Source organism: Saccopteryx leptura, chromosome 3 (assembly GCF_036850995.1).
Source record: "Saccopteryx leptura isolate mSacLep1 chromosome 3, mSacLep1_pri_phased_curated, whole genome shotgun sequence".
In the NCBI taxonomy this organism is placed as follows: Eukaryota; Metazoa; Chordata; class Mammalia; order Chiroptera; family Emballonuridae; genus Saccopteryx; species Saccopteryx leptura.
In genome coordinates this window covers 819053-846938 of record NC_089505.1, presented here as the reverse complement: position 1 = coordinate 846938, position 27886 = coordinate 819053, and the positions used below count along the sequence as shown (strand labels likewise).

General features: G+C 56.8%; 1 protein-coding gene across 1 annotated transcript in view; it reads right to left on the bottom strand.

Moving 5' to 3' along the window:
- Positions 1 to 486: 486 nt before the first annotated feature.
- LOC136398569 (E3 ubiquitin-protein ligase parkin-like) overlaps positions 487 to 27886 on the bottom strand; it is a 719582-nt gene continuing 692182 nt past the window's right edge. Inside the window, exons 9-10 of the mRNA XM_066372747.1 lie at positions 10283 to 10400; positions 487 to 3221 (exon numbers count right to left, since the gene is read on the bottom strand). Of these exons, the coding sequence (XP_066228844.1) occupies positions 3109 to 3221; positions 10283 to 10400 (231 nt within the window). The 3' untranslated portion in view covers positions 487 to 3108. The remainder of the gene's footprint in view (positions 3222 to 10282; positions 10401 to 27886) is intronic.

The following is a 27886-nucleotide window of genomic DNA, read 5'->3' as shown; positions in this document are numbered from 1 at the left end:
ATTTGTTTTTTATTGATTGATTTTAGCCAGAGAGGAAGGGAGAGAGAGAGACAAGGAACATCAATCCGTTCCTCTATGTGCCCCGACCAGGAACCGAACCGGCAACCTCTGTGCCTTTGGGCTGATGCCCCAACCAACGAAGCTGTCTGGCCAGGGCACGACCTTATTTTAAAAAAGAAAAAGAAACAAGTCTGGATCTTGGGATTGGTCAGCACTTAGCAAGAGGTATCTTCAAAGACGGACTCGGGCCTGACCTGTGGTGGCGCAGTGGATAAAGTGTCGACCTGGAAACACTGAGGTCGCCGGTTCAAAACCCTGGGCTTGCCTGGTCAAGGCACATATGGGAGTTGATGCTTCCAGCTCCTCCTTTCTGTCTGTCTGTCTGTCTGTCTGTCTCTTTCTCTCCTCTCTAAAATGAATAAATAAAAATATATATTAAAAAAAGACGGACTCAGAAGTTTTTTTTTTTTAAATGCTTTTATTGAACACCACCTGAGGCTTAGTTGTCAAGTATCAGTTTACACATTTCAGAGAAAAATAAAGATTCTGCAGCAAAGCCTTTATGTTTATCCTATGGCAAAGGTTCACATTTTATCACACCATTCACTCTCAAATATGTTTGTTTATAGTCGTTTGCAATTCACACTCATTTGCAGTGGCTTTTTTTTTTTAATGTGTTTTAAGAATCAGCATTCTATTCTGGAAAAAAACAAACAAAAAGCTACCACCAGTCCAGGAGTGGGCAGCGAGGGGCTTCAGGTGTGTCTGAAAGCGGGAGCGAGGCTTCCGGCCGCTTCTCCCCGGCTTGACCCCGCAGGTCTGGACCGAGGCGGCGTTGGCAACGTCGCTAAACCCAGAGCTGGGCAGGAGGGGAGAGGCTGGGTACCCCGCGTGGCGGTGGTGGTGGGGGCTCATCTGATTTGTCAGGTCGGGCCAGTGCGAGGAGCTGCCGGGCACACTGGGATTGTCGGGGACACGCGTCAGGGGACACGCGTCAGGCCTGGTGTGGTCTCGGGCGGAGCACTGATGCCGGCCCTCGGGACGTGGGGACTCACGCCTAGTGCCCTTCCCTTTCCGCACACTCATAGCGCTTGGCTTCCCATGACCTCCACCTGTGGGCTTCCTGGCCAAGTCTGGCGGCCCGGGGGCCACGCTGGACAGAGAGAAGCCACGTGAGGCCATGGAGCTCCCCCCCTATCTACTGCCCAAGGACGGCCCTTGGACGGAAGGCTTGGGAAAGAGGGGCAATGTCCCCGGGAGATTTCCTGGGGTCACGCCCTCTTCGCCCTCGGCAAGGACGTCTGGCACGGCTTGTACAAAGAGAAGTCCTGCGCTGGTACCAGGACTTCCAGGGGGACCCCGTGTGCCAGTGAACTCACCGTGCCTCAGTTCTGGTCACTATCGTCCCGAGAAGACGGACAGTGAGGACAAAGGACAGGGTGACACGTTTTTATGCTCATCCTGTGCGGCAGAAAGTGAGGTTTGCTGTGTGTAGTGTAAACACATCTTTCTGATGCATTGCAAAGGCCTCAAGAAAAAAAAAAAAAGATGAAAACTTGACCAGTACTCTGATTCAACCCATGTTAACATGACGGTAAATGGTGTGAGTTGACCGTGGTAGGACCCAGAACACTTCTGGGAGTGCGACCTGAGGTGTGCGGACCGGGGAAGGGTGTGAGCCCCCAGAGGGAGCACAGAGCCTCTGCCAGAGAGCAGGCCCGGGCTCCTGCTCACAGTCCTGGAAGACTCCTCCTCCAGAGATCTGTGCTAATAACCGGCCTGCTCCCGGGCCCTGAGCAACCTGACGACATCGCTTCCGAACAGGTCTGCATTGCAGGCACCTCCCCATTCAGTTTACAGGGAAGTCACAGGCATTGAGTTTGTTCTCCGACCTGCAAGAAGGACGTTTATAACCAAATGACAGATTGGGTAATACGCTCAGAAAAACCATTTCTAAAGTGGCAAATGTTGAAGCGAAACAAAAGGACACTAAATTCTGATTTCTGTCCTGCAATTCAGACATCCGGCGTTTGAAGGAACTCTCGTCACGTCCCACGTTGTTGACAAGCTGGTTCATGCACAGCTGGCGTTTCATCAGTGCGGCAGGCAGAATTCTTGGGGGTGCACACAGTGTTCTGACTATTGCTTGTGGTTGTCTGGGAATCGACGCTCCTTGACGATGTAAGTCAGAGCTCCTTGACGATGTAAGTCAGAGCTCCTTGACGATGTAAGTCAGAGCTCCTTGACGATATAAGTCAGAGCACGGCTCTCAGAGCGGCAAGTGGAGTTCTGAGAACCCACCGCCGTCAGTCCAGGGAACCACCGGAACAGGCCTGTGAACCGGGTCCCGCGCACCAGTGGCTTCTTCCCAGTACCGGCCAGAGGTGACACCGGGACACTCACCCTGAGAAATCGCTCTGTGTCCTCACCCAGCCGGCCTTGCACGCCCTCCAGAACGACAGTCCCTCCCAGAGACGGGGTTGCACTCCCTCTGTGCGCCGGGTGTTTGCACTGCGGAGCCCTGAGATGGCCTGCTGGTCTCACGGTCCCTTCTGCTGCTTCTCGTGGGGACGATGGAGGGATGCCCGGAACCGCTCCTGAACCTGGCGTTGTGATGCGGGAAAGAACTATGTGCGCATGTGTGCGTGCACCTGCGTGTGTGTGTGCATGTGCACATGTGTGCGTGCGTACATGTGTATGTACCTGTGTGCGTGCATGTGTATGTGCCTGTGTGTGCATACATGTGTGTGCACGTGTATGTACCTGTGTGCACATGTGTGTGCATGCATGTGCATGTACCTGTGTGCGTGCATGTGTGTGCCTGTGTGTGCGTACATGTGTGTGCATGTGTGTGCATGTGAATGCACCTGCGTGCGTGCATGCATGTGTATGTACCTGTGTGCATGCATGCATGTGTGCATATGTATGTGCATGTGTGCACATGCGTGTGCGTGCATGTGCACGTACCTGTGTGCGTGCATGTGTATGTGCCTGTGTGCGTGCGTACATGTGTGTGCATGTGTGCGTGTGCATGTTGAAAGGAAAGGTCTCAGGCGCTGGTGGGGCACGGTGCCCCCCAGCCCGATGGAGGCGCGAGCCGCGCGGCCGCTATACGTCGAACCAGTGGTCGCCCATGCAGGTGCGGTTCCACTCGCAGCTGCAGTTCCAGCACCACTCCAGCCGGCACTGGGGCTGCGGGCACTTCATGTGCATGCACCCTCCTGTGGGCAAAGGACACGGTACAGCGCTGGGAGGTACTCGTCCCCACAAAGGACATAGTACAGCGCTGGGCGGTACTCGTCCCCACAAAGGACACAGTACAGCGCTGGGAGGTGCTCGTCCCCACAAAGGACACAGTACAGCGCTGGGAGGTACTCGTCCCCACAAAGGACACAGTAGAGCGCTGGAAGGTACTCGTCCCCACAAAGGACACAGTACAGCGCTGGGAGGTGCTCGTCCCCACAAAGGACACAGTACAGCGCTGGGAGGTGCTCGTCCCCACAAAGGACACAGTACAGCGCTGGGAGGTACTCGTCCCCACAAAGGACACAGTACAGCGCTGGGAGGTACTCGTCCCCACAAAGGACACAGTACAGCGCTGGGAGGTGCTCGTCCCCACACAGTACAGCGCTGGGAGGTACTCGTCCCCACAAAGGACACAGTACAGCGCTGGGAGGTACTCGTCCCCACACAGTACAGCGCTGGGAGGTACTCGTCCCCACAAAGGACACAGTACAGCGCTGGGAGGTACTCGTCCCCACAAAGGACACAGTACAGCGCTGGGAGATGCTCGTCCCCACAAAGGACACAGTACAGCGCTGGGAGGTGCTCGTCCCCACAAAGGACACAGTACAGCGCTGGAAGGTACTCGTCCCCACAAAGGACACAGTACAGCGCTGGGAGGTACTCGTCCCCACAAAGGACACAGTACAGCGCTGGGAGGTGCTCGTCCCCACAAAGGACACAGTACAGCGCTGGGAGGTGCTCGTCCCCACAAAGGACACAGTACAGCGCTGGGAGGTGCTCGTCACCACAAAGGACACAGTACAGCGCTGGGAGGTACTCGTCCCCACAAAGGACACAGTACAGCGCTGGGAGGTACTTGTCCCCACAAAGGACACAGTACAGCGCTGGGAGGTGCTCGTCCCCACAAAGGACACAGTACAGCGCTGGGAGGTACTCGTCCCCACAAAGGACACAGTACAGCGCTGGAAGGTACTCGTCCCCACAAAGGACACAGTACAGCGCTGGAAGGTACTCGTCCCCACAAAGGACACGGTACAGCGCTGGAAGGTACTCATCCCCACAAAGGACACGGTACAGCGCTGGGAGGTACTCGTCCCCACAAAGGACACGGTACAGCGCTGGGAGGTACTCGTCCCCACAAAGGACACGGTACAGCGCTGGGAGGTACTCGTCCCCACAAAGGACACAGTACAGCGCTGGGAGGTACTCGTCCCCACACCCACCCTGCTCTCGGAATGACCCGCTACGGGCACCGCCCCAAGCAATCCAAGGGCAGCATCTGAACCCAGGAAGACAGATGAGACAGCACGGGTGTTCTGAAGTGGTGGAGTCGTGACAAAATGCCATGTCCAGCGAGGACAAGCTTTACACGCAATCTGAGCTTGTCTACCTCTCCGGAGAGGGGTGTGGAGACAAACGCTTTGTGTTTCACTGACAGGATCAACTCCTTACGGAAGTGGCTATTAAATTCAATATGGTGAGTATACATTAGTATACTCAACAATTTTATACCAACATAGACTGATGTAGATATACACTATGAATATATATATATTTTTTTACCATTTCTTCAGGGTCACTTGGCTTGGCAAAATTTCTAAAACAGGAGTTGGGACGGCAGCATTAAAAGTATTTCTCAGGGAATGCGTTCTTTAAGGTCATACAAATCTTATCTAAGATGAGCGGATAGGAGGAAACCAATGACAACGCCAGGTGCTCTCTGCGGGACGTCTCACTGACTCCGCGAAAGCCATCTTGCGAGCTAGGAGCGTTGCTACGGGGTTGCAGAATTTTTTCAAGGTCAAGAACGGAGCCTGAGATTTAGCCAAGATCTTTGTGATTCCAGCGCTCCTTCTGTCACCGAGCAGGGCCTTCTCGGCCTGAGACAAAAAGCACCTTATTTTCAGAAACTTGGCATCAGGACTGCCACTAAGTTAAAGTATCTATGACTCTGTCACTAAAGTCATTTGTGCCAGGGTAATGTGAGGGCGTTTAAAATCCCATACTTTCAGACTTCTTTCGGTGTGTTTCAAAGGTCACTTAAAAAATTACCAATGTGAGGGGAAAAAAAGGGAAAAACCTCATTTATGATACTTTTGTCTCCATATTTCCCATTTAGGATCAGACACTTATAGGATCGTGGAATCTTCAACACACATTTAATGCTTGTGCACTTGTATAGTATAGTAAAATACACTAATTTCTGCCATATAATCAATCATGTAAGTTTCTCTGGACTATCATGAAGAACTCTTAAGAATATGTTCAAGTTTAATGAAATATTAGAGCGATGCTAAAGATCGAAGATTGAGATTTTCCCATTACACAGACTCTTCATGGGTGTGGACCGCTAGCATCGCAAGTAAGGCTCCATCATGGAGACCAGACCCCGGCGGGGCAGAGGGACAGGAAGGCAGGAAAGGGGACGGGAGGACAGTCACGCGCCCGCTCTCTCCCCTCCTGCGCTGACCGCAGACAGGGCGGCAGGCCGGGCTCCCTGACACGCAGAAGCACCAGGGACCAGACCTGACTGCACACGCTCTGCCCGCCCCAACACGAGGGCGAGCGCCACGCACACGCCCGCTCTCTCCCCTCCTGCGCTGACCGCGGACAGGACGGTAGGCCGGGCTCCCTGACACGCAGACGCACCAGGGCCCTGGCCTGACTGCACACGCTCTGCCCGCCCCAACACGAGGGTGAGCACCACGCACACGGCTGACAGCCTGGCGCGTTGGCGGGTGCTTCCGTGAGAAAGGGGGGGGGCTTTCCTCGCAGGGGCGTCTGTCTACGGCCAACGCTCACACCACCAGACGCCTGGCCCATGCCCAGTCTCCAGCCGGGCCCCGGCCAGCGACTCTCCCTTAGTGAGAGGAGTTCGTAAACAACCTTGAAGGCACATTTAACTGGTAACAGACACTAACTGATTGTAAAATGGGGCCAGAACCTCAGCTGTTTGAGGCGGAAGTGGGGGTGCTGGGGGCCCCCAAGATAGCCCACAATGGCATAGAGACTGTTTCGAGTTAACGTGGCTTGAGAAGCAGTAGGAGCCCTCTGACTCTCTGCTGCCCCCTACAGGCAGGACCCGGGTCTCGTGACAGGGGCCTCCCTCCTCCTGGGGGCTGAGAGGCCACCGATCACAAGAGTTGAAAAGTCCAGAGTCAGAAAACCTGTCCACACAGACCTGTAAGCCCCCGCGGACTCGCTACCTGAGACCCCCACGCACGGAGCACTACCTTTCTCTGCCCTGTCCATTCCTCACACGTCCATCGTTTCTTTGTCCAAAAAGCATAAAAAGGGCCTTGAGAAAGAGCCTAGTAGAAAGGGTCTGTCTGAAGCATAAACAGTTCGATCATTTCTTTGAGCCTCATCTGATGATCCGAGCAGCGTACTACAGAGTTCCCGTGTGCGCGTGCTAACTGGGTTCTGTCCTGTGCATCCGTCTCGGGACGGTTGTGTCACTTGACTGTTGGTCCCGCTGTGGGCACTACAGAGGAGCCGGTTAGGCGAACCCTCTCCTCCCCAGGTGAGGGGAGAAACCTCCCGAGGAGACGGTGGGGACTGGCGGAGGAAGGGGCGAGGGTTAGCCTGGCCCCGTCGCAGCTCTGCCGGAGGAGGGGCTTTTTCTGGGGTTAGCTGAGCGTGCAGGGGGGTGAGACCCGGACCACGAAACCTCGCCGTCCTTGCTAACAGAGCTGCATTTGTTTCGGTGGTGGCATGCTTTTAAACGGACTGTCGACTAACACAGCGCCTCAGTCCAGAGGAGAAAGTTCTCCCGGGAAGAGCAAGCACTTTCGATGGACAGTGCAGCACAGCGCTTCTAGGAAGTCACCGGCCTGGGAAACGGTTCACAGTCACCAGCCCCGACTCCCTCAACTCCGTGGTCCCGGGCTGCCGGCCTGGGCTGACTCGGAGGCCGACCCGACGGGCCCTCTCCCTGGAAGGGCTCCCTGTCCCCCAGGGTCCGGTCCCGGCCCTCTGTGTCCCTCCCAGGTGCACACTCTGTCTGTCCTGCCCACCACTTGGCCTTTGCTCCTCCTGTCACACCTCCTCCGACGCCTTCCTGTCCCCGGTGGGTGTCTGTTTACGCCCCAGCCTTTGCCCTTTGCTCCACGGACGCTCCCCTGACGGGCTAATTTCAACGGGCTGTTTGGTGCTCGGCTTGGGCACCGCCTCCTCCAGGAAGCCGGCTCCTGGTCCCAGGTCTCTGTCCTCTCCCTGCTGTATGTTATCAGAATCTGTTTAGGTCTCTACCTCCGTGACTAGCTACTTTATAATTTAACAGATATTTAGAGGGCAGGCGCTCTCTGGGCCCAGGGGATGGACATGGAAGGTCCCTGACCTCTGTGGACAGGGAAATGATCTCTTCCTACGGGCGGGGCAAGCGTAAGTTTGCAGTTCTACGTACTGGAAACAGTTTATTCTGCTATTATTATTCATTACTTACTGTATTAGTTTCCACGTGAGCAACTGTTAGCGGACTTTTGTCCCACCCTGTATTTACTTTGCGTTCTTGAAATGCCTGTGACCTGGGACGCTGATGTCCCGGCGTGGTGGGCCCTCCCCTGAGGGGCCTCAGCTCTGGAACTTTCCGCTGTCCCCACCGCACTGCCCAGTCGGGGTGACAGGGACACTCCTTCCTCCCGTTCACGGCACCCTCTCTCACAGGTGCGTGCAGCCCACCACCGTCCTGGGAGCAGTCCTCCATGCGAAGGTGTGACCGTGACTCGGGGGGGAAATGATTATTATCTTTTCCAGGGGACAGCTGATTCAGAGCTAGGGACCCGGCCCGTTCCTGCCGCCGGGGGACGCACCGGCCCTCCCGTGCTTGTATCAGGGAAGACTCCCTGACGGACACATCCAAGCAAGGGGGGACTGTGGTGCCCAGCACGGGACAGCCGGGTCTCACCCCTCAGCGCGCCAGCTCTTAGCCCGGTGGACCTGGGGCTTCGTGTCACCTCATCGGTGATAACGCCACAGCCCGAGCCTCACACGGGCACACGCTGTTCACATGTAGGAAGGACCCTGGACGCTGGGCTGGGATGCTCTGAGCCCGTTGGCAAGACCAGGGTGGACGGCCGCAGGTGCCCCACAGGGTCTGTGAGTACGAGGGCCTCTATGAGTGGGCATCTCAGAGGGTACTCTGAGCACAGACTGGACTTTGACTTCAAATCATGCCACAGAGCCTGGGAGGGCGACCCTGGGCTGGCCGACAGGCAGGACCACACAGCGCAGCCCACGGGGCACGTGAGTATCCACGAGGGAGGCCAGACCCCCAGCCACAGGCGTGAGCCGCTCTCTCCCCGTGACCTTCAGCACACGCGTGGGTCACGTGTCTAGTAAGGCACGAGCGGGATGGGGGGTCCTCCCCTCTCAGAGCTCCCCCACAGCAGCGGAGGCCCCCAGCATTGACGAGGCATAGACGTGATTGCGCGTGAAAGGAGGGGACCGGGCCTTCCTGTGACGCGCTGCCCTGGTTCAGGGTACCGCTGGGGAGAGCACGCGAGCCCGGAAACCCGCCAGGGAGGACGTGCACGTGGGCTCCTGGGCAACTCTGGCAGAGGTTAATGTCATTTAATCTAGAGGCATCTGCAACTGGTCACTCCGCGTCATCAAACGTGGAGTCGTGGGTAGGAGGCGAAAGGAAAAGCCTTATTCTGAAACACATTCATGTCAGGGGCATTCGCATGAGGACGCCGAGTGTCATACACTCTCAGACACTGCCTGTCTGTCCCACAGCAGGAAAAGGGGAACCGAGCCCCGAGGGTGTCCAGTGGTCAAAGGGACGTGACTCTCTGGGATACACACAGGGAGAACTGTGTGGCCAAAACAAAAACAAAGACACAAAACCTAATTGGTTGTACAAAATTAAACAGATTTCTCCACAAAAGGAATTCTGAAATGCATTCATCTGCTGGTGTGTTGTGACCGGGGCAGCAGTGGCTACACTCTGATTGCTGTGAGGGTTCACCGGTCGGTCCTTGGGAAGAGCCCAGGACAGGTCTACGGTCAGTCTCGATGCACGCGGCTGTTTTTGTTGTTATCCCAGAGGGGGGCAGAGCAGAGACCAGCTGCTGAACGTATTTGATACGGTGACTTCTGCCCGCCCCCCCGCCCCAGGTGACTTCTGTTCGCCCCCCCACCCTGCCCCGGGTGACTTCTGCCCCCCCACCCCTCCTGGGTGACTTCTGCCCCCCCCCCACCACCCTGCCCTGGGTGACTTCCGGCCCCCCCCCGCCCCGGGTGACTTCCGCCCCCCCCCCGTGACTTCCGCCCCCCCCCCCCCGTCCTGGGTGACTTCTGCTCGCTGCCCCCCCGCCCCGGGTGACTTCTGCTCGCTGCCCCCCCGCCCCGGGTGACTTCCGCCCCCCCCGTGACTTCCGCCCCCCCCCCCCCCGTCCTGGGTGACTTCTGCTCGCTGCCCCCCCCGCCCCGGGTGACTTCTGCTCGCTGCCCCCCCGCCCCGGGTGACTTCCAGCCCCCCCCCCCCGCCCCGGGTGACTTCTGCCCACCCCCACCCTGCCCCGGCTGTCTCCAGACACCGCAGTACCATGGGGTGCACTTTGGGAAACACTGGGCCAGGCAGTGTCCCCATGTCCCCACATCTTTGTGTCGCTCTTGTTTGCCGAGAGGGGTAGACCACTTATCAGACACCATGTGCCTAATGCCATGAATAAGGAGCAATGACGAGGGCAGTGAGATGCACGAGGACTGGTGGCGGGGGAGGCCAGGAGGCCTGAGGAGGGGCGCAGAGATTCGCTCTGGCCGGATGGTCCCGAAGTCCGGGGCTGAACTGCCCAGCGGTGAGGCACTCCTGGAGCTTACGGTTGCTCTGAGCACCGCAGCCATCGCTCCCGCTCCCCGGGGGGAGCCCCTCACACCCCCACGCTCTGGGCGGATGGTCCCGAAGTCCGGGGCTGAACTGCCCAGCGGTGAGGCACTCCTGGAGCTTGCTGTTGCTCTGAGCACTGCAGCCGACGCTCCCACTCCCCGAGGGGAGCCCCTCAAACCCCCCACGCTCTGGGCAGCCCGGACTCACCGTTTTTCTCCACCGGCACGCGGCAGCGAGGGCAGGGCTTGGTGGTTTTCTTGATGGTCTCCTTGGAGGACTCTTCCCACCGCGCTTGCTCCGCTGCCTTCTCGTCCACTCTGTAGACCTGGGGGAAGAGAGCGGAGAGTCGCTTCTCTGAACAGTGTGGAAGGGCAGGTTCCTGGAGACGGGCACGCGGGGGAACTTCTGAGAGAGGGAGGTGCCCTCAGGCAAGAAGCTCGACCCATAAACTCACTGGGCAAGTGGTGGACGGGGCCGGGCATGCGTGGAGCGCGGGCTCTTGGCGTGTGGCCCGAGCTTGCGAGCTAAGGAGAGAGTGCTCAGTGTTGTCGCATGAGGCCCTCTCTTCTGCTGTTTTGACTAACTGGAATAAATAATCACCGATTGGGTGCTTGATTGCCAAGCAAGGTGATAGATGCTCTTAATCGCTTCTTGGTAGATAGCTGCTTCAGTGGGGGACTAGACTCGTTTTTATTTTCCATCGAGGATTTAGACGAGGTAAACAGTGGGGCCATCTGGATGACTCCAGAGTCTTGGCTTTTAAACTTTCTTTTCCTACATCTTCTATGCTTTAAAATTAACACGAACATGCCAATCATGTTATTAACTTGTGATAACTCTTTCAAAACATCCCCAGAGTCATCGTTTAGCCTGGGAACCACTGAGCGCACAGTGCGGCGCATAGACAGACGTGTTGTAGAACTGGGCACCCGCAGTCTGTATAGTTATGTGAACCTGTGTCACCCCAATAAAATCCAATTAAAAAAACTACTGAAAATAACCTAAAATATAAATTAGTCAAGAAATCGAATAACACGAAATGCGCTAATACTCTAACTTCAGTTTCAGTCGATCCCCACGAGGACCTAAGGAGTCAGCTGGGCAGACGGCAGAGTTCTCCCCACGGGAGACGTCTGAGTAGTGAGAAGTCAGGTGCCAGGTTCAAGAACGCCCCTTCCTACAGAGCGGCGTCGGTGCCGGCCAAACGCAGAAATGTGTGCAATGTGAAGGACGGGGACCCAGGTGGTCACACGCAGGTGGTCACACGCGGGTTCCAGCCCGTGGCGTGAGCCTTGAGGACCCCACGCTGCCTGCCCCGCCCCCTCTACCGGGTTTCCTGGGTGTTGAGAGTGAATGAAAAGGCACTGAGGAACCGGGACCTCCGTGAGCAGTCCCCCCGCGACGACCACAGCACAGGGCGGTGCCTCGATGAGAGCTGGAATGTGCTGAGTAGAACCCTTCATGTCAACGTCGAGCCCAACTTATTATTTTTTTTTTTTGTATTTTTCTGAAGTTGGAAACGGGGAGGCAGTCAGACAGACTTCCGCATGTGCCAGACCGGGATCCACCCGGCATGCCCACCAGGGGGCGATGCTCTGCCCATCTGGGGCATCACTCTGTTGCAACCAGAGCCATTCTAGCACTTGAGGCAGAGGCCACAGAGCCATCCTCAGCGCCCGGGCCATCTTTGCTCCAATGGAGCCTTGGCTGCGGGAGGGGAAGAGAGAGACAGAGAGGAAGGAGGGGGGAGGGGTGCAGAAGCAGATGGGCGCTTCTCCTGTGTGCCCTGGACGGGAATTGAACCCGGGACTCCTGCACGCCAGGCCGACGCTCTACCACTGAGCCAACCGGCCAGGGCCTCGAACCCAACTTATCCTTTCGTGATTGAGTCCTAAATACTACTGAAATGCTCAAGCAAATACCTGAGCCTCTCCCCACGGTGCAGCGTGCTGTAATGGCGGTACAGCAATCAGCGTGAGCGCACACGACAGAGAGTGGATGCATCCAGGGCCAAGATCACATGTGTGCCCTCCGTGTGTCCTCGGCGTCCGGTACCCGGCGGGCACCCCGTGCATTTCAGCCGAGCGAATGAGTGAACGACATCCTGAGGAAGGCGCTAGCCTGACAGTCCTCTGGGACAGGACCCGTGAACCAGGAGGGGCAGGTGAAGGGCACCCTGACTGGGGTCACTGCAGGTAGAACCAATGTCTTTCTGTTAGCTAGCTGTCCCCTTCACTAAAGGAGCCTCCTTTATAATGCAGAGCGTGCCACGTGGTCTGTGAGCCCTCTGTTAGAACAAAGCTGTCAGTTTAACAGCTGGGGAGCAACCATAGGTCCCCCCTCTTTCACCTGGGACAACGTAAGGACCACTGTGGCAGGGAGCCCGGTGACAAAGTTGTGGGGATGAGAGCCGTCTTGACATTGAGTACGTCGGTTTCTATCTTAAGTACACGTCTCCCAGTTCGCTCAGACCCCGTGTGGTCTGGACCCTCAGTGACACCTACTTCCTCTAACCTCAGACCCCCTGCGATCCGGACCCTCAGTGACACCTACTTCCTCTAACCTCAGACCCCGTGTGGTCCGGACCCTCAGTGACACCTACTTCCTCGAACCTCAGACCCCGTGTGGTCCGGACCCTCAGTGACACCTACTTCCTCTAACCTCAGACCCCGTGTGGTCTAGACCCTCAGTGCTGCCTACTTCCTCGAACCTCAGACCCCGTGTGGTCCGGACCCTCAGTGACACCTACTTCCTCGAACCTCAGACCCCGTGTGGTCCGGACCCTCAGTGACACCTACTTCCTCGAACCTCAGACCCCGTGTGGTCTGGACCCTCAGTGACACCTACTTCCTCTAACCTCAGACCCCGTGTGGTCCGGACCCTCAGTGACATCTACTTCCTCTAACCTCAGACCCCGTGTGGTCCGGACCCTCAGTGACATCTACTTCCTCTAACCTCAGACCCCGTGTGGTCCGGACCCTCAGTGACATCTACTTCCTCTAACCTCAGACCCCGTGTGGTCCGGACCCTCAGTGACGCCTACTTCCTCTAACCTCAGACCCCGTGTGGTCCGGACCCTCAGTGACGCCTACTTCCTCTAACCTCAGACCCCGTGTGGTCCAGACCCTCAGTGACGCCTACAGACCCCGTGTGGTCCGGACCCTCAGTGACGCCTACTTCCTCGAACCTCAGACCCCGTGTGGTCTGGACCCTCAGTGCTGCCTACTTCCTCTAACCTCAGTCCCCGTGTGGTCCGGACCCTCAGTGACGCCTACTTCCTCGAACCTCAGACCCCGTGTGGTCTGGACCTTCAGTGACACCTACTTCCTCGAACCTCAGACCCCGTGTGGTCCGGACCCTCAGTGACGCCTGCTTCCTCGAACCTCAGACCCCGTGTGGTCCGGACCCTCAGTGACACCTACTTCCTCTAACCTCAGACCCTGTGATCCGGACCCTCAGTGACACCTACTTCCTCTAACCTCAGACCCTGTGATCCGGACCCTCAGTGACACCTACTTCCTCGAACCTCAGACCCCGTGTGGTCCGGACCCTCAGTGACACCTACTTCCTCGAACCTCAGACCCTGTGTGGTCCGGACCCTCAGTGACACCTACTTCCTCTAACCTCAGACCCCGTGTGGTCCGGACCCTCAGTGAGACCTACTTCCTCGAACCTCAGACCCCGTGCGGTCCAGACCCTCAGTGACATCTACTTCCTCGAACCTCAGACCCTGTGTGGTCCGGACCCTCAGTGCTGCCTGCTTCCTCGAACCTCAGACCCCGTGCGGTCCAGACCCTCAGTGACACCTACTTCCTCTAACCTCAGACCCTGTGCGGTCCGGACCCTCAGTGACACCTACTTCCTCTAACCTCAGACCCCGTGTGGTCCGGACCCTCAGTGACGCCTACTTCCTCGAACCTCAGACCCCGTGTGGTCCGGACCCTCAGTGACACCTACTTCCTCTAACCTCAGACCCCCTGTGATCCGGACCCTCAGTGACATCTACTTCCTCGAACCTCAGACCCCGTGTGGTCCGGACCCTCAGTGACACCTACTTCCTCTGACCTCAGACCCCGTGTGGTCTGGACCCTCAGTGACATCTACTTCCTCGAACCTCAGACCCCGTGCGGTCCGGACCCTCAGTGACGCCTACTTCCTCGAACCTCAGACCCCGTGCGGTCCGGACCCTCAGTGACGCCTACTTCCTCGAACCTCAGACCCTGTGCGGTCCGGACCCTCAGTGACACCTACTTCCTCTAACCTCAGACCCCGTGTGATCCGGACCCTCAGTGACATCTACTTCCTCGAACCTCAGACCCCGTGTGGTCCGGACCCTCAGTGACACCTACTTCCTCGAACCTCAGACCCCGTGTGGTCCGGACCCTCAGTGACACCTACTTCCTCGAACCTCAGACCCCGTGCAGTCCGGACCCTCAGTGACGCCTACTTCCTCGAACCTCAGACCCCGTGTGGTCCGGACCCTCAGTGACGCCTACTTCCTCGAACCTCAGACCCCGTGTGGTCCGGACCCTCAGTGACACCTACTTCCTCGAACCTCAGACCCCGTGCAGTCCGGACCCTCAGTGACGCCTACTTCCTCGAACCTCAGACCCCGTGTGGTCCGGACCCTCAGTGACACCTACTTCCTCGAACCTCAGACCCCGTGTGGTCTGGACCCTCAGTGACACCTACTTCCTCTAACCTCAGACCCCGTGTGGTCCGGACCCTCAGTGACACCTACTTCCTGTAACCTCAGACCCCCTGTGATCCGGACCCTCAGTGACACCTACTTCCTCTAACCTCAGACCCCCTGTGATCCGGACCCTCAGTGACACCTACTTCCTCGAACCTCAGACCCCGTGCGGTCCGGACCCTCAGTGACGCCTACTTCCTCGAACCTCAGACCCCGTGTGGTCCGGACCCTCAGTGACGCCTACTTCCTCGAACTTCAGACCCCGTGTGGTCCGGACCCTCAGTGACGCCTACTTCCTCGAACCTCAGACCCCGTGTGGTCCGGACCCTCAGTGACACCTACTTCCTCTAACCTCAGACCCCGTGTGGTCCGGACCCTCAGTGACACCTACTTCCTCGAACCTCAGACCCCGTGCGGTCCGGACCCCAGACCCCGTGTGGTCCGGACCCTCAGTGATGCCTACTTCCTCGAACCTCAGACCCCGTGTGGTCCGGACCCTCAGTGACACCTACTTCCTCTAACCTCAGACCCCGTGTGGTCCGGACCCTCAGTGACGCCTACTTCCTCGAACCTCAGACCCCGTGTGGTCCGGACCCTCAGTGACGCCTACTTCCTCGAACTTCAGACCCCGTGTGGTCCGGACCCTCAGTGACGCCTACTTCCTCGAACTTCAGACCCCGTGTGGTCCGGACCCTCAGTGACATCTACTTCCTCTGACCTCAGACCCCGTGTGGTCCGGACCCTCAGTGACGCCTACTTCCTCTGACCTCAGACCCCGTGTGGTCCGGACCCTCAGTGACGCCTACTTCCTCGAACTTCAGACCCCGTGTGGTCCGGATCCTCAGTGACACCTACTTCCTCTAACTGGATGGTCCATGCTTTCCTGTTTTAAGGTCCCAGAGCTTGTACGTCTGCGGCCGTGGTTCCATTGCTTCCTGGGGCGTGCGGATCAGAGAAATGTATCGTTTTACTTATTAAGAAACTGATCTCAGAATGCTGCCTCTCAGCAACCTGACACACTGTACGTGACGTGCAGACAAGGTGGTCTCGTCTGCAACCCTTTTGGGGGAAGGACTCGCAGCTCCGAGTCCTAATGGGGAATAAACCCCGAGGGTTGGGGGGGGGGGCATTGAGAGACTCCAGAGCCTGTCCTGTCCCCAGGATGCGGAGAGGCCTGCTGAGCACACGTGAGGCAAGAATGCCGAGGACAGACCCCTGTGGGGATGTCCACCCTCACAGGAGTTGCTGAGAAGCCGGCCTGCCAGTCACCCGCCTGCCAGTCACCCGGCCAGCCAGTCACGCGACTCTCTCCTGAGGGTGGTGCCTCTGGATCCGCCCACAGCTGCTTAGGGCCCAGGTGTTTCATAGTCACAAGGCTTTTTTTTTTTGTCTTGGAGACTATATGCCTGAAGGCTACGCTGTGATGGCCCCGTACAACGGGCAGCAGGGCCGTATCGAACTTACAACACACATTTCCGCGTTCTTTCCCGATAAAGGACTGGGCGTGCTGTCTCTAAAGTGTCCCCGTTACTGGCTCCCCGGCCTCTGGCTGGGTTTCCCGCTGAGTCCACGACTAAGACTTCGCCGCAGGCCGACCTCAAATGGTGTTTCAGGATCGCGCTGGGCCACGTGCCACGTCGTGAGCTGGCACCTTGCAGGGAGCCGTGCAGAGGGAGGGGCGCGGAGCGCGGGTGGAGGAAAACCAGGAAGGAAGCTTCTGTCGTATCGGGCAGGGTGCTCTCTGGGTCGGGGTCATCGATCGGTTCACCCATCACGGAGCCTCCCTGAACGGTACGCCCGCCATCGACTGTCCCGGCAGAAGGGGCCGCAGCTCTGAGAGGCCACAGACCCCGCCCACGGCCACCCGGTCTGCAGGCGGCCGGGTAACAGTGCGCGTCCCGGTCTGCAGGCGGCGGGGTAACGGTGCGCGTCCCGGTCTGCGGGCGGCCGGGTAACGGTGCGCGTCCCGGTCTGCGGGCTGCGGGGTAACGGTGCGCGTCCCGGTCTGCGGGCGGCGGGGTAACGGTGCGCGTCCCGGTCTGCGGGCGGCGGGGTAACGGTGCGCGTCCCGAGCTGCCTGATCTGGCCCGAGCTGTCGCGACCACAGCTTGTCTCACTCTGCATGACGCGCTCCGAAGTAGAGGGAAGGGCTGGAGGCCGTGGTGACGTCCTGGAGCAGTCCTGGCAGCCAGGGGCCGGGGGACAGAAGCCTCTCTGCCTTCGCTGTCACCACCGAGCCCCGCCCTCATCGGGTCCCCCGCCGCCAGCCCGACGGCTTCCCTCTGGCTGCACCTGCCTGCGCGCCGCTCAGCCGACCACCGCAGCCCGGCTGGCTCTCACTCACACCCGACCTGCCTGCCGACGCGGTTCTCACCCAGGACTCAGGCGGGGCCCCGTCTCCAGAGCCGATGACCTGCCGACACTGTCCTCACCCAGGACTCAGGTGGGGCCCTGTCTCCAGAGCTGATGACCTGCCGACACTGTTCTCACCCAGGACTCAGGCGGGGCCCCGTCTCCAGAGCCGATGACCTGCCGACGCGGTTCTCACCCAGGACTCAGGCGGGGCCCCCGTCTCCAGAGCCGATGACCTGCCGACGCGGTTCTCACCCAGGACTCAGGCGGGGCCCTGTCTCCAGAGCCGATGACCTGCCGACACTGTCCTCACCCAGGACTCAGGCGGGGCCCCGTCTCCAGAGCCGATGACCTGCCGACACTGTCCTCACCCAGGACTCAGGCGGGGCCCCGTCTCCAGAGCCGATGACCTGCCGACACTGTCCTCACCCAGGACTCAGGCGGGGCCCCGTCTCCAGAGCCGATGACCTGCCGACACTGTCCTCACCCAGGACTCAGGCGGGGCCCCGTCTCCAGAGCCGATGACCTGCCGACGCGGTTCTCACCCAGGACTCAGGCGGGGCCCCGTCTCCAGAGCCGATGACCTGCCGACGCGGTTCTCACCCAGGACTCAGGCGGGGGCCCCGTCTCCAGAGCCGATGCCTCTCCGTGTCCTTTCGTCTCCGGGGGTCCCGTGGCTCCTCACTCGAGTGGGCTGCCCTCCTCTTCGGCAGCGCGCAGCCAGCGAGAGCGCCAGGAAGGCCCGCAGGACCCCTGCCCCCGTCACGTTATTCTCGTCACTTCCCAGCCCCTCCCTGTTGGACCCACGTGGAAGAGGGAGCCGCGGTCCCACAGCACTGCTCACCGTACTGTGATGAGGAGAGCACCCCCTGTAGGTTGTAAGTCAGTGGGATGAACATGCAGAGAGCGCAGCACGGAGCCCGTGCACCTGAGCGCTGAGTCTGCGTCCTCTGTGATCCGAATCATTATTACTTTGCCATTGTTGTCGTCACCACCACCACCAGCATCACCACCATGATCACCACCATGGTCATCACCATGGTCATCGCCGTTTCTGAGAAGGCAGACCGTGGGAGTTTGTATAAACTGAAAGGACTCCTGAAGGTCTGGACTGACCTCTCAAGTCTGCTTTAAAAAATACAGGGAAGTCCAAGGGCCCTCACAGAGGTTTTAAACTTGTGTCTAGGAGATGCTGTCCATGCGCCAGTAAGTTAGAACAACTCAGTGTTCACATACATGTCACCTATCCCGCTACAGAAAACTGATTTGTGACATCTGTTTAGCCCATGCTCGAACAAGGCTATCCTAATTCTCAAAGTCAACTTAAATCTATTTTCCAAAATAGATCAGATTGTCATTAAATTGCCAGAACACGCAGACGGTTTAATTCAGATGGGAATGTCTTCTGGTGAGTCCCAGCTCCAAAGTGTTGCCTTTCCTATCCAAACAGAATGCCCGGGGAACCCTCACTTGCCACCCAGGTACTGAGAACTGCCCGCACCTCTGCAGAACAGCCTACCCCGCTTCCCGAGTCACACAGCCCAGTCAGACGGGACCCTCTGCAGACAGCCCACTGCACCTCCCGAGTCACACAGCCCAGTCAGACGGGACCCTCTGCAGAACAGCCCACTGCACCTCCCGAGTCACACAGCCCAGTCAGACGGGACCCTCTGCAGAACAGCCCACTGCACCTCCCGAGTCACACAGCCGAGTCAGACGGGACCCTCTGCAGACAGCCCACTCCGCTTCCCGAGTCACACGGCCCAGTCAGACGGGACCCTCTGCAGACAGCCCACCCCGCTTCCCGAGTCACACAGCCGAGTCACACGGGACCCTCTGCAGACAGCCCACCCCGCTTCCCGAGTCACACAGCCGAGTCACACGGGACCCTCTGCAGACAGCCCACCCCGCTTCCCGAGTCACACAGCCCAGTCACACGGGACCCTCTGCAGAACAGCCCACTGCACCTCCCGAGTCACACAGCCCAGTCAGACGGGACCCTCTGCAGACAGCCCACCCCGCTTCCCGAGTCACACGGCCGAGTCAGACGGGACCCTCTGCAGAACAGCCCACTGCACCTCCCGAGTCACACAGCCCAGTCAGACGGGACCCTCTGCAGACAGCCCACCCCGCTTCCCGAGTCACACGGCCGAGTCAGACGGGACCCTCTGCAGAACAGCCCACTGCCCTCCCCGAGTCACACAGCCCAGTCAGACGGGACCCTCTGCAGAACAGCCCACTGCACCTCCCGAGTCACACAGCCGAGTCAGACGGGACCCTCTGCAGAACAGCCCACTGCACCTCCCGAGTCACACAGCCCAGTCAGACGGGACCCTCTGCAGAACAGCCCACTGCCCTCCCCGAGTCACACAGCCCAGTCAGACGGGATCCTCTGCAGAACAGCCCACTGCACCTCCCGAGTCACACAGCCGAGTCAGACGGGACCCTCTGCAGAACAGCCCACTGCACCTCCCGAGTCACACAGCCCAGTCAGACGGGACCCTCTGCAGAACAGCCCACTGCACCTCCCGAGTCACACAGCCGAGTCAGACGGGACCCTCTGCAGAACAGCCCACTGCACCTCCCGAGTCACACGGCCCAGTCAGACGGGACCCTCTGCAGAACAGCCCACTGCACCTCCCGAGTCACACGGCCCAGTCAGACGGGACCCTCTGCAGACAGCCTACCCCGCTTCCCGAGTCACACAGCCGAGTCAGACGGGACCCTCTGCAGAACAGCCCACTGCCCTTCCCGAGTCACACAGCCGAGTCAGACGGGACCCTCTGCAGACAGCCCACTGCCCCTCCCGAGTCACACAGCCCAGTCAGACGGGACCCTCTGCAGAACAGCCCACTGCCCTTCCCGAGTCACACGGCCCAGTCAGACGGGACCCTCTGCAGAACAGCCCACTGCCCTTCCCGAGTCACACAGCTGAGTCAGACGTTACGTTCTAGCCCAGGGGTCCGGAGCCTTTTTGGCTGAGAGAGCCATGAACACCACATATTTTAAAATGTAATTCCGTGAGAGCCATACAACGACCCGTGTACGTTACACATTATCCAGTAAAAGTCTGGTGTTGTCCCGGAGGACAGCTGTGATTGGCTCCAGCCACCGGCAACTATGAACATGAGCGGTAGGAAATGAATGGATTGTAATACATGAGAATGTTTTATATTTTTAACATTATTATTATTTTTATTAAAGATTTGTCTGCGAGCCAGATGCAGCCATCAAAGAGCCACATCTGGCTTGCGAGCCACAGGTGACTGACCCCTGTTCTAGTCCAAGGCTACTGCCTGTGAGCGGCCCGCCCCCTGCTGGTGAGTCAGGACACTGCATCACCTTTCAGGAGAAAAGATGTCAACTAAACTTGCCTTCTTCTCACATTCTTGAAACTATTACTCTCTCTCTGGGGGAGTGTATATATATGTATACATATGTATATGTATATATATGTAAATATATATTGTAAAATTAACATAAATATTTATATTTAAAATATATAAATGTATAAAATATAAATACAAATATATATTTGAAAATATGTATATATTGTAAAAATATAAATATATGTAAATATATTTGTTTAATTATATAAATATATGTAATATATGTAAATAATATATTATAAATATATATTGTAATAATATATTATAAATATACATAATGTAATATAAATATATAATATGTAATATATGTAAAATAGTAAACATACAACAGGTAATATATATGCAAATGCATGAACATATATGAATATGTTAATACATGTTAATGTATTATATATTCATAAATATATACATATCTATATTTACATATATACTTCCCTCCCAGGCCGTGGTTTGGAAGAATATTTTTGAGGACAGCACAGTGAGGACTCCTGTTACCAGCGCAGAGCGTATGGACCGCCACTGTCTCTCACCTGCCTCACAGAGGGGAAAAGGAAAGAAATGCCGTCCCTTCGCCCACCCTGAGATGGATGGCAACATGGAAGCATATACATATTAAGAAGCAAGATTACTGATAGGCGTCATCTACCGGGAATTTTAAGGTGCTTCGTGTTCGACTGTTATCATAAATTCCTGAACAGGGGAAGCCAGCACTAGATCTGGGAAAGGAAGATGAGCTGACTTGTACTTCCAGTAACAGAGATCTCTAGGTCACGGCTCACTAAAATCAATACAGGGGAGGTGCAGGAGAACTATACAGATTAACCAAACTCAACAAAGTTAGGTCGGGGGTGCTGCTGCCACCGGTCTACCCGACTTGGAACTCGGCTGACCAGAGAGGCAGGCTGACCACAAGGAGCCCCCGGACATAGACGGTTCCTGCAAAGGTGGATTAGTCGCTACTCACCCACACCTGCCTGCCTGCTTATCGTAAAGGGAGGGCAGGCCATGAAATAGTCCTTGTAGAGGTTAAAGTTAATCCCAACATTTTTCCATTCTCAATTCCCGCATACCAGTAATTTTCCATAGAAACTACAAACAGATATATAAGCTCAACCTCTCAAAGCAGCTGGGCTCTCTTCCTTCTCCGGTGAGGAGAGCCCGCTACTCCGTCTGTGGAGTGGCCACTCCATCTCCCTGCATCACTAATAAACTCTCTTTCACTTTGAATGTGATGCCGGCTTGTGTTTGAATTCTTTCCTGCACGAAGTGAAGAACCCTCAGCGAGTCACGGACCTTTGGGTCCCGGGCCCCTGGAACACCTACATCAAAACTGTCACGACAGATAGGACTTTGAGCCTGGGAGCATCGTTCGTGTAAAGAGGAAGCCACAGCAGAGAACAAAGCTCGTCCTTTGTGTACAGTGAGCCATTCTGGTACAAAGCAGAGTACTGTGTTTGCTGGAACCGGCGCAGGGACCCACTCACTCAACAAACACGTGGGGGGGGGGGCGCTGCCTGAGACCCGCAGGCCTGCTCCAGGGACGAGGGACACGTCAGAAAACAGAAGATGACAAACAAACAAACAAACAAGCAGAAAGCACCTGGCCTGTGGTGCGGATGTGGCAGCAGAACGGTGGTGCTCAGACCGTGGCGTGTGTTAGTGTCACCTGCAGGTCCTGTTCAAACACAAACTGCCACAGACCCCCCGCCGGCCCCTGCCGAGTTTCAGAACCAGCAGGCGTGGGGTCGGGCCCAGGAGGTGGTGATTTAACACATTTCCAGGTGACAAGCATGCATCTCGTCTGTGGGTGGCCCTTTGAGAAGCCGTCTGTGCATACCTGCCGACACAGTAGGACCCGCTCCGTGTGTGTGTTCTAGCACAGGCTGTCTAGTCCGCAGCCGATGTCACCCCGTGGGAAGTGTGCACATTGGGCTGAGGATGAATGAGGACTGTGCATGTCAGGTCCTAAGCCTTACTTCATTAAATCTTCTTCATGTTGGCCCTGGCCGGCTGGCTCAGTAGTAGAGCGTCGGCCCGGCGTGTGGAAGTCCCGGGTTCAATTCCCAGACAGGGCACACAGGAGAAGCGCCCATCTGCTTCTCCACCCTTCCCCTTCTCCTTCCTCTCTGTCTCTCTCTTCCTCTCCCGCAGACAAGGTTCCACTGGAGCAAAGTTGGCCCAGGCGCTGAGGACGGCTCCATGGCCTCCACCTCAGGTGCTAGAATGGCTCCCATTGCAACAGAGCAACGCCCCAGATGGGCAGAGCATCGCCCCCTGGTGAGCGTGCCGGGTGGATCCTGGTTGGGTGCATGCAGGAGTCTGTCTCTCTGCTTCCCTGCTTCTCACTTCAGAAAAATACAAAAAAGAAAAAGAAATCTTCATGTCCTCATCACATGTTGCAGGCGAGGAAAGGTGGCTTTGAGAGGTGACATCATTCACTTAGTGACCATACAGCTAGTGAGAGAGCCTATAGGACATACCTATGCATATATAAACTATATAGATGTATAGAAGGAATTGGCTCAAGTTCACATCTGTGAGGCAGGCCAGCAGGCTGGAAACTCGGGCCGAGTTTCCATGCTACGACCCAGAGGCAGGATTCCTTCTTAGCCAGGAAACCTCAGTCTTTGCTCTTGAGGACTTCAACTGCTCGGATGAGGCCCACCCACATCATAGCAATCTTACTCAGAGTCAATGTCTTCAAAATCCCCACACAGCAACGCCTGGGCCAGTGTTTGCCAAGACCACCGAGCAACGGAGCCTGGCCAGGCTGACACCAAGACGTGTCCAGTGCAGGTGGTCAGTCACGCGGAAGCCCATTTTCAAGACCAGCTCTGTTTGCCTTCCAAACCTCTCTGGCTAGCCTCGGGCTCCTCACAGGGGGAGGCAGGGCAGGTGGGAGACGCACAGTCAGTTCTTGCTGAGAGGAGGAAGTGTGACCTTGGGGAACGGTCATTAGCTTAGCGCTTACCCTCAGCTCGCATCCCGCAGCCTGTCTGTCGGATAAAGGTGACTGAATAGAGCGGGTGGCCCATTTCCCCGCAGGTGGCCCACCAGCCTTCCCGTCGATGACAGTGTGCACACCCTCCGCCCCAACTGCCGTCAGTCAGTGACTGAAGGATCTACAGCAGCCGGGACCTGGCTCGTCTCTGCTCAGAAAAGCGGGTCCTCTGGGAACAGTGCTCTGATGCTCCTGTTGTCATTTGAAAGTGGGGAGCACTCCTTTACTCCCCTAGGGGCCATCTCATGTCCTGGCCACCGTTTCTGGACAACTGTGTGATCTGCCTTTAGGATCTGGCGCCCTCTGGTGAAGAAGAGGCGGCCAGCAGCTGTGTCCCACTTCCTGCTCCAAGCGGAGAGGCAGGGACTCTGCAGAGACTTGTCCCCGGGCGGAGAGAAGCCGTCTCCGGGCGTGTGCGTGTGCGCGTGCGCGTGAACACTTTCATTCGTCTTGCAGTGCGGTCTTTCATTTCCCCTCCCTATCATGCTTGCTGTTTTTAGCACTCAGCCTTTTAAATAGCCAAACCCCCAAGTTTTAGCATTTTGCAGTACTCGACAACCTATCAAATGCTTCACATACGTTCTAGTTTCAGGATTCATAGCTCAGTGGAGCTTACTGCCCCCTTGTGGCGGGTGAGGGAAATGCAGTCAGACTCGGAGTGACTCGGTGGGAGTGAGGGAAGTCATTACCAGTCCTCTGGGCCCGGCCAGCGCCGTTTCTGCCCCCAGAGCCGGCCTGCCACGCACGCTAAGTGCTTTGGAAGGGCCCCACAGAGAGGGGCCTGGCCTGGTCCTCAGCACTTAGCTCCTTTCCCGTGGCTGACAAGCGGGGGATGCACCGTATTCACTGCAGGTGCATCGTGGTCCTTCCGTCTGCCTGCACGTCCGCTATGCTGCGTGTCCACTGTGAAGGTTTAGGCGAAGTGGCATCAATAATGAGGCTTTACTTAAACCAGCGAGTGATTCAGAAGCTACACTCCCCAACACCCGAGCACCGGGCCCTCTGGGGATAAGAAACTGGCCGCTGCTCCAAGGCCGGGGCCGCACTTGGGTTCGACGGCAGCAAGTGGCCGAGAGGCCCAGCGGCAGGCGTGCCTGGAAGCCGGACTCCCGAGCCCGCTGTCGCCCGCTCCTCCAGCAGGGGGGTGCGTGTCTCCCAGCCCCTCCCTGGGCGGCAGAGGTGGGGTGGGCATCACAGACAAAGCGCCATCAGCTCGAGCTGGTCAGTCTCGCCTGCCATCCGCTCCAGCCTGGGCGTCCCGGCCCAGGCAGTGTTGGCCGCCGCTCCTCCGCCCACTGAACACCGCTGCCGAGACAGCCGGAGGGGACTTGTCATCTGTCCCTGAAGACATCGCTTCGGTTCCTGTGTTTCTCTTCCACTGAGCAGCACCACCATCCGCTGAGTTAGAAATTCAAGTTCGACCTGGGCTCTTCATGTCTCTCATCCTGCCTTCTGATGGTTGCCAAGGCCCACGGCGCCTGCCCGAAACCCACCACCTCTCTGCCTCCCCTGAGCTCGTTGGCACCCCGATGTGTCACGTCTGGGCTCTGTGGCACCCGGCCCCACCTGCCTTGGCACCGAGGAGCCGGTCTCCCCAGCTGCTGGGAATTCTGGCTGCTGGTGGAGCTCCACTGATACGCTGTCCAGGACTAAGTCAGAGAGTCCCAGGCCCTCGGGGCAGTGAGGACGACCCACCCACGTCCAGTGACCAGTGGATGCATGCTAACGGCCAGCCTGGGGCCCCCAAGCTTCGAGGGGAGACAACCCCCGAGGGCCATCTCCGCCCCCAGACCCCTGCCCCACCTCCCACTGCCCCTGCATCTCAGTTCAGCTCCCTCTGCTCAACCCTGCGCCCTTCTCTTCCTGAGCTGTTGTTCCTGAGAGCGCTTCCCGAGACACCTCCTGCGTGCAGGGCTCGGAGGCTGTTTCCCTGCAGACCCGACCTGGGACCCCTGGGACCGTCTGCACCGGGCGTGGCTCTAGGGCGCAGACTCTTCAATGGGGGGTGGAGTCGGAGACCCGCCCGCTGGTTGACAGGGAACAGGCCAGTGCTGGTGGGAGACGAGCACCAGAGCCTTGGGAGGACTCCAGAGCTGCAAGGGACTGGGGCTGCCGGGCAGGGCCAGGCTGCAACGCAGGTAGTCTTGTCCCTAGGGCCATGCCAAGGCAGACCTCCATGGCGCCCGAGGTGTCTGAGGTGGGGAAAGACCTCACCGAGTTCGTGGGCAAGCCGGTAAGAGAGCCACAGTGGTGATGTCTAGGGTTCTCCCGCTGAGAGTCATGCACCATCTGGAAGGAGGCTGTGGCCCCAAGCCTGCAGTGTGGGGGCACCAGCAGCAATTATCTGTAAGATGGAGGTGGTGCGAGCAGAGCCCCCGGGCAGGAGTTAGCGGCACGAGCAGGTGGCACAGACCTCTGCTATCCACTGCGGTGCCACCGTGCCTCCCCCTTGGCTCATAACTCTGGTGCCACGGTGGCTGTGCTGGCAGGGCGGGGAGGGGAATGTTCTTGACGACTGAAGCTTGGCACACAATGGAGTTTGCTCAGCAGGAGTCTAGTCCGTTTGGGTTGCTGTAACACAATGCCGCAGATGGGTGGCTTACAAACAACAGAAGGGCTGTTTCCACACTTCCGGAGGCTGGTCAGTCCAAGATCAGGGGACCAAAATAATAAAAGACTCCAAAGTTCATTTTTAAAAAGATTTTTTTTTTCTTTGTCTTTAACTTTCACAATAGAATTATAAGGTGCCTCAGTATGAGTCTCTTTGGATTTATCCTTTCTGGTATATTTTGGGCTTCTTGGATCTGATCTAGATATCTGTTTCTTTCCCCAGGTTAGGGAAGTTTTCAGTCACTATTAGAATAGCTTTTGTTCCTTTATCTCTCTCTTCTCCTTCCTGGACTTCTGTAATGCATATATTAGTTTATTTCACTGTGTCCCTAATGTTATCTTTATTCTTTTTCAATGTGTTTCCTTTTTGCTTCTTGGATTGGATGAATTCCACTGCTCTGTCTTTGAGATCTTTTCTTCTGCCAGATGTCCTCTGCTGTTGAATCATTACTTTTTTTGTTGTTGTTTAGCGACCGTATTCTTCCGCTCTGTGATTTCTGTTTGGTACTTTTATATATACTTTCTATCTCTTTGTTGAAATTAACCCTTTGTTCCTGCATTGGTCTCCTGAACTTGGTGAGTATATTTATGACTTTTATTTTGAATTCTGTCAGGTAAATAATTTAGTTTAATTTCACCAAGATCTCTTTCTGGAGATTCATCTAGTTCTTTCGTTTGGAACATATCCTAATTCTCCAGTTTCCTGGCTCTCTGTGTTGGTTTCTGTGCATTAGATAATACAGCCACCTCTCTCAGTTTTAACAGAAGGGTCGGGACTAAGCTACTAGCTCTCTCTCAAACTTTTATGATTGTTCAAGCCTCCTTCTTTGTTCTCAGTGGCTCCCGGTGGTTGAGAGTGTGCCATGACCTATCAGGGTCCCACAGGGGAGGATTGCCTCCAGTCTGTAGATGCAAGCGGATTAGAAGCTGGACCTGCAGGCAGCAGCTGAGAAGGTATGTAGTTTGGTCCCGTCCAGGGAGCAACTGGGAGATGGGCATGCTTCCTCTCTGCTTGGTTTGGGTGTATAGCTGTGTGTGTGTGTGTGTGTGGGGGGGTGGCGGCGGCCTTGCATCCATTAAGAACCATTTCCTTGTTTGCTCCAGCCCCCTGGGACTCATGGCTTCCCTGATCTCGGGGGGGGGGGTAGATTTTTGTCTGCCCCTTCTGTGCCATGCCCTGTGAGGACAGCTGTGGTGAGTGCTGTGTCTCTTTGTTTGTTGTAGTCCTGTGAGTCTTAGGGACATAGAAGTTCTCTTGGTTTTTCAGAGGCAGGTATTTCAAAAGCCAGTCCCTCTGGTGGGTGTCTTGACCTTTGGGGCACTGGATGCAGGGTCCAGACCCTTTACTCCTCCAGGGGGAGCTGGGGGACAAGAGCTTCCTTCCAAGTGTACGGTGCAGCGCTGGGGGTGGGGTTTACGGAGGGCGGGTGACTCAGCTCTTCCTCCCTGTGTCAATGTGGGTATTTTCTCAACCACCCACCGTGCTAAAGTCACTCGTGGTTTCTTTCAGAGGGAGTACTCTGTGTGTGACAGTCCGTTCAGCATGTCTGCGGGAAGAATAAAGCCTCCTGTGTCCTCACCTTGATCTATTCCTCTCCAGACAGCTTCATGGAGAGGAAGAAGAAGATACAGAGATGAAGGAGAGAGCTGGCATTCATTTGGCAAACACTTAATGAGTACCTACTATGTGGTTGGCACTGGGGAGTTATAACTACCAAACAGGTACAAACCTTGCATCAAAAAGCTCAGACTTTTAGCGCAGAGAC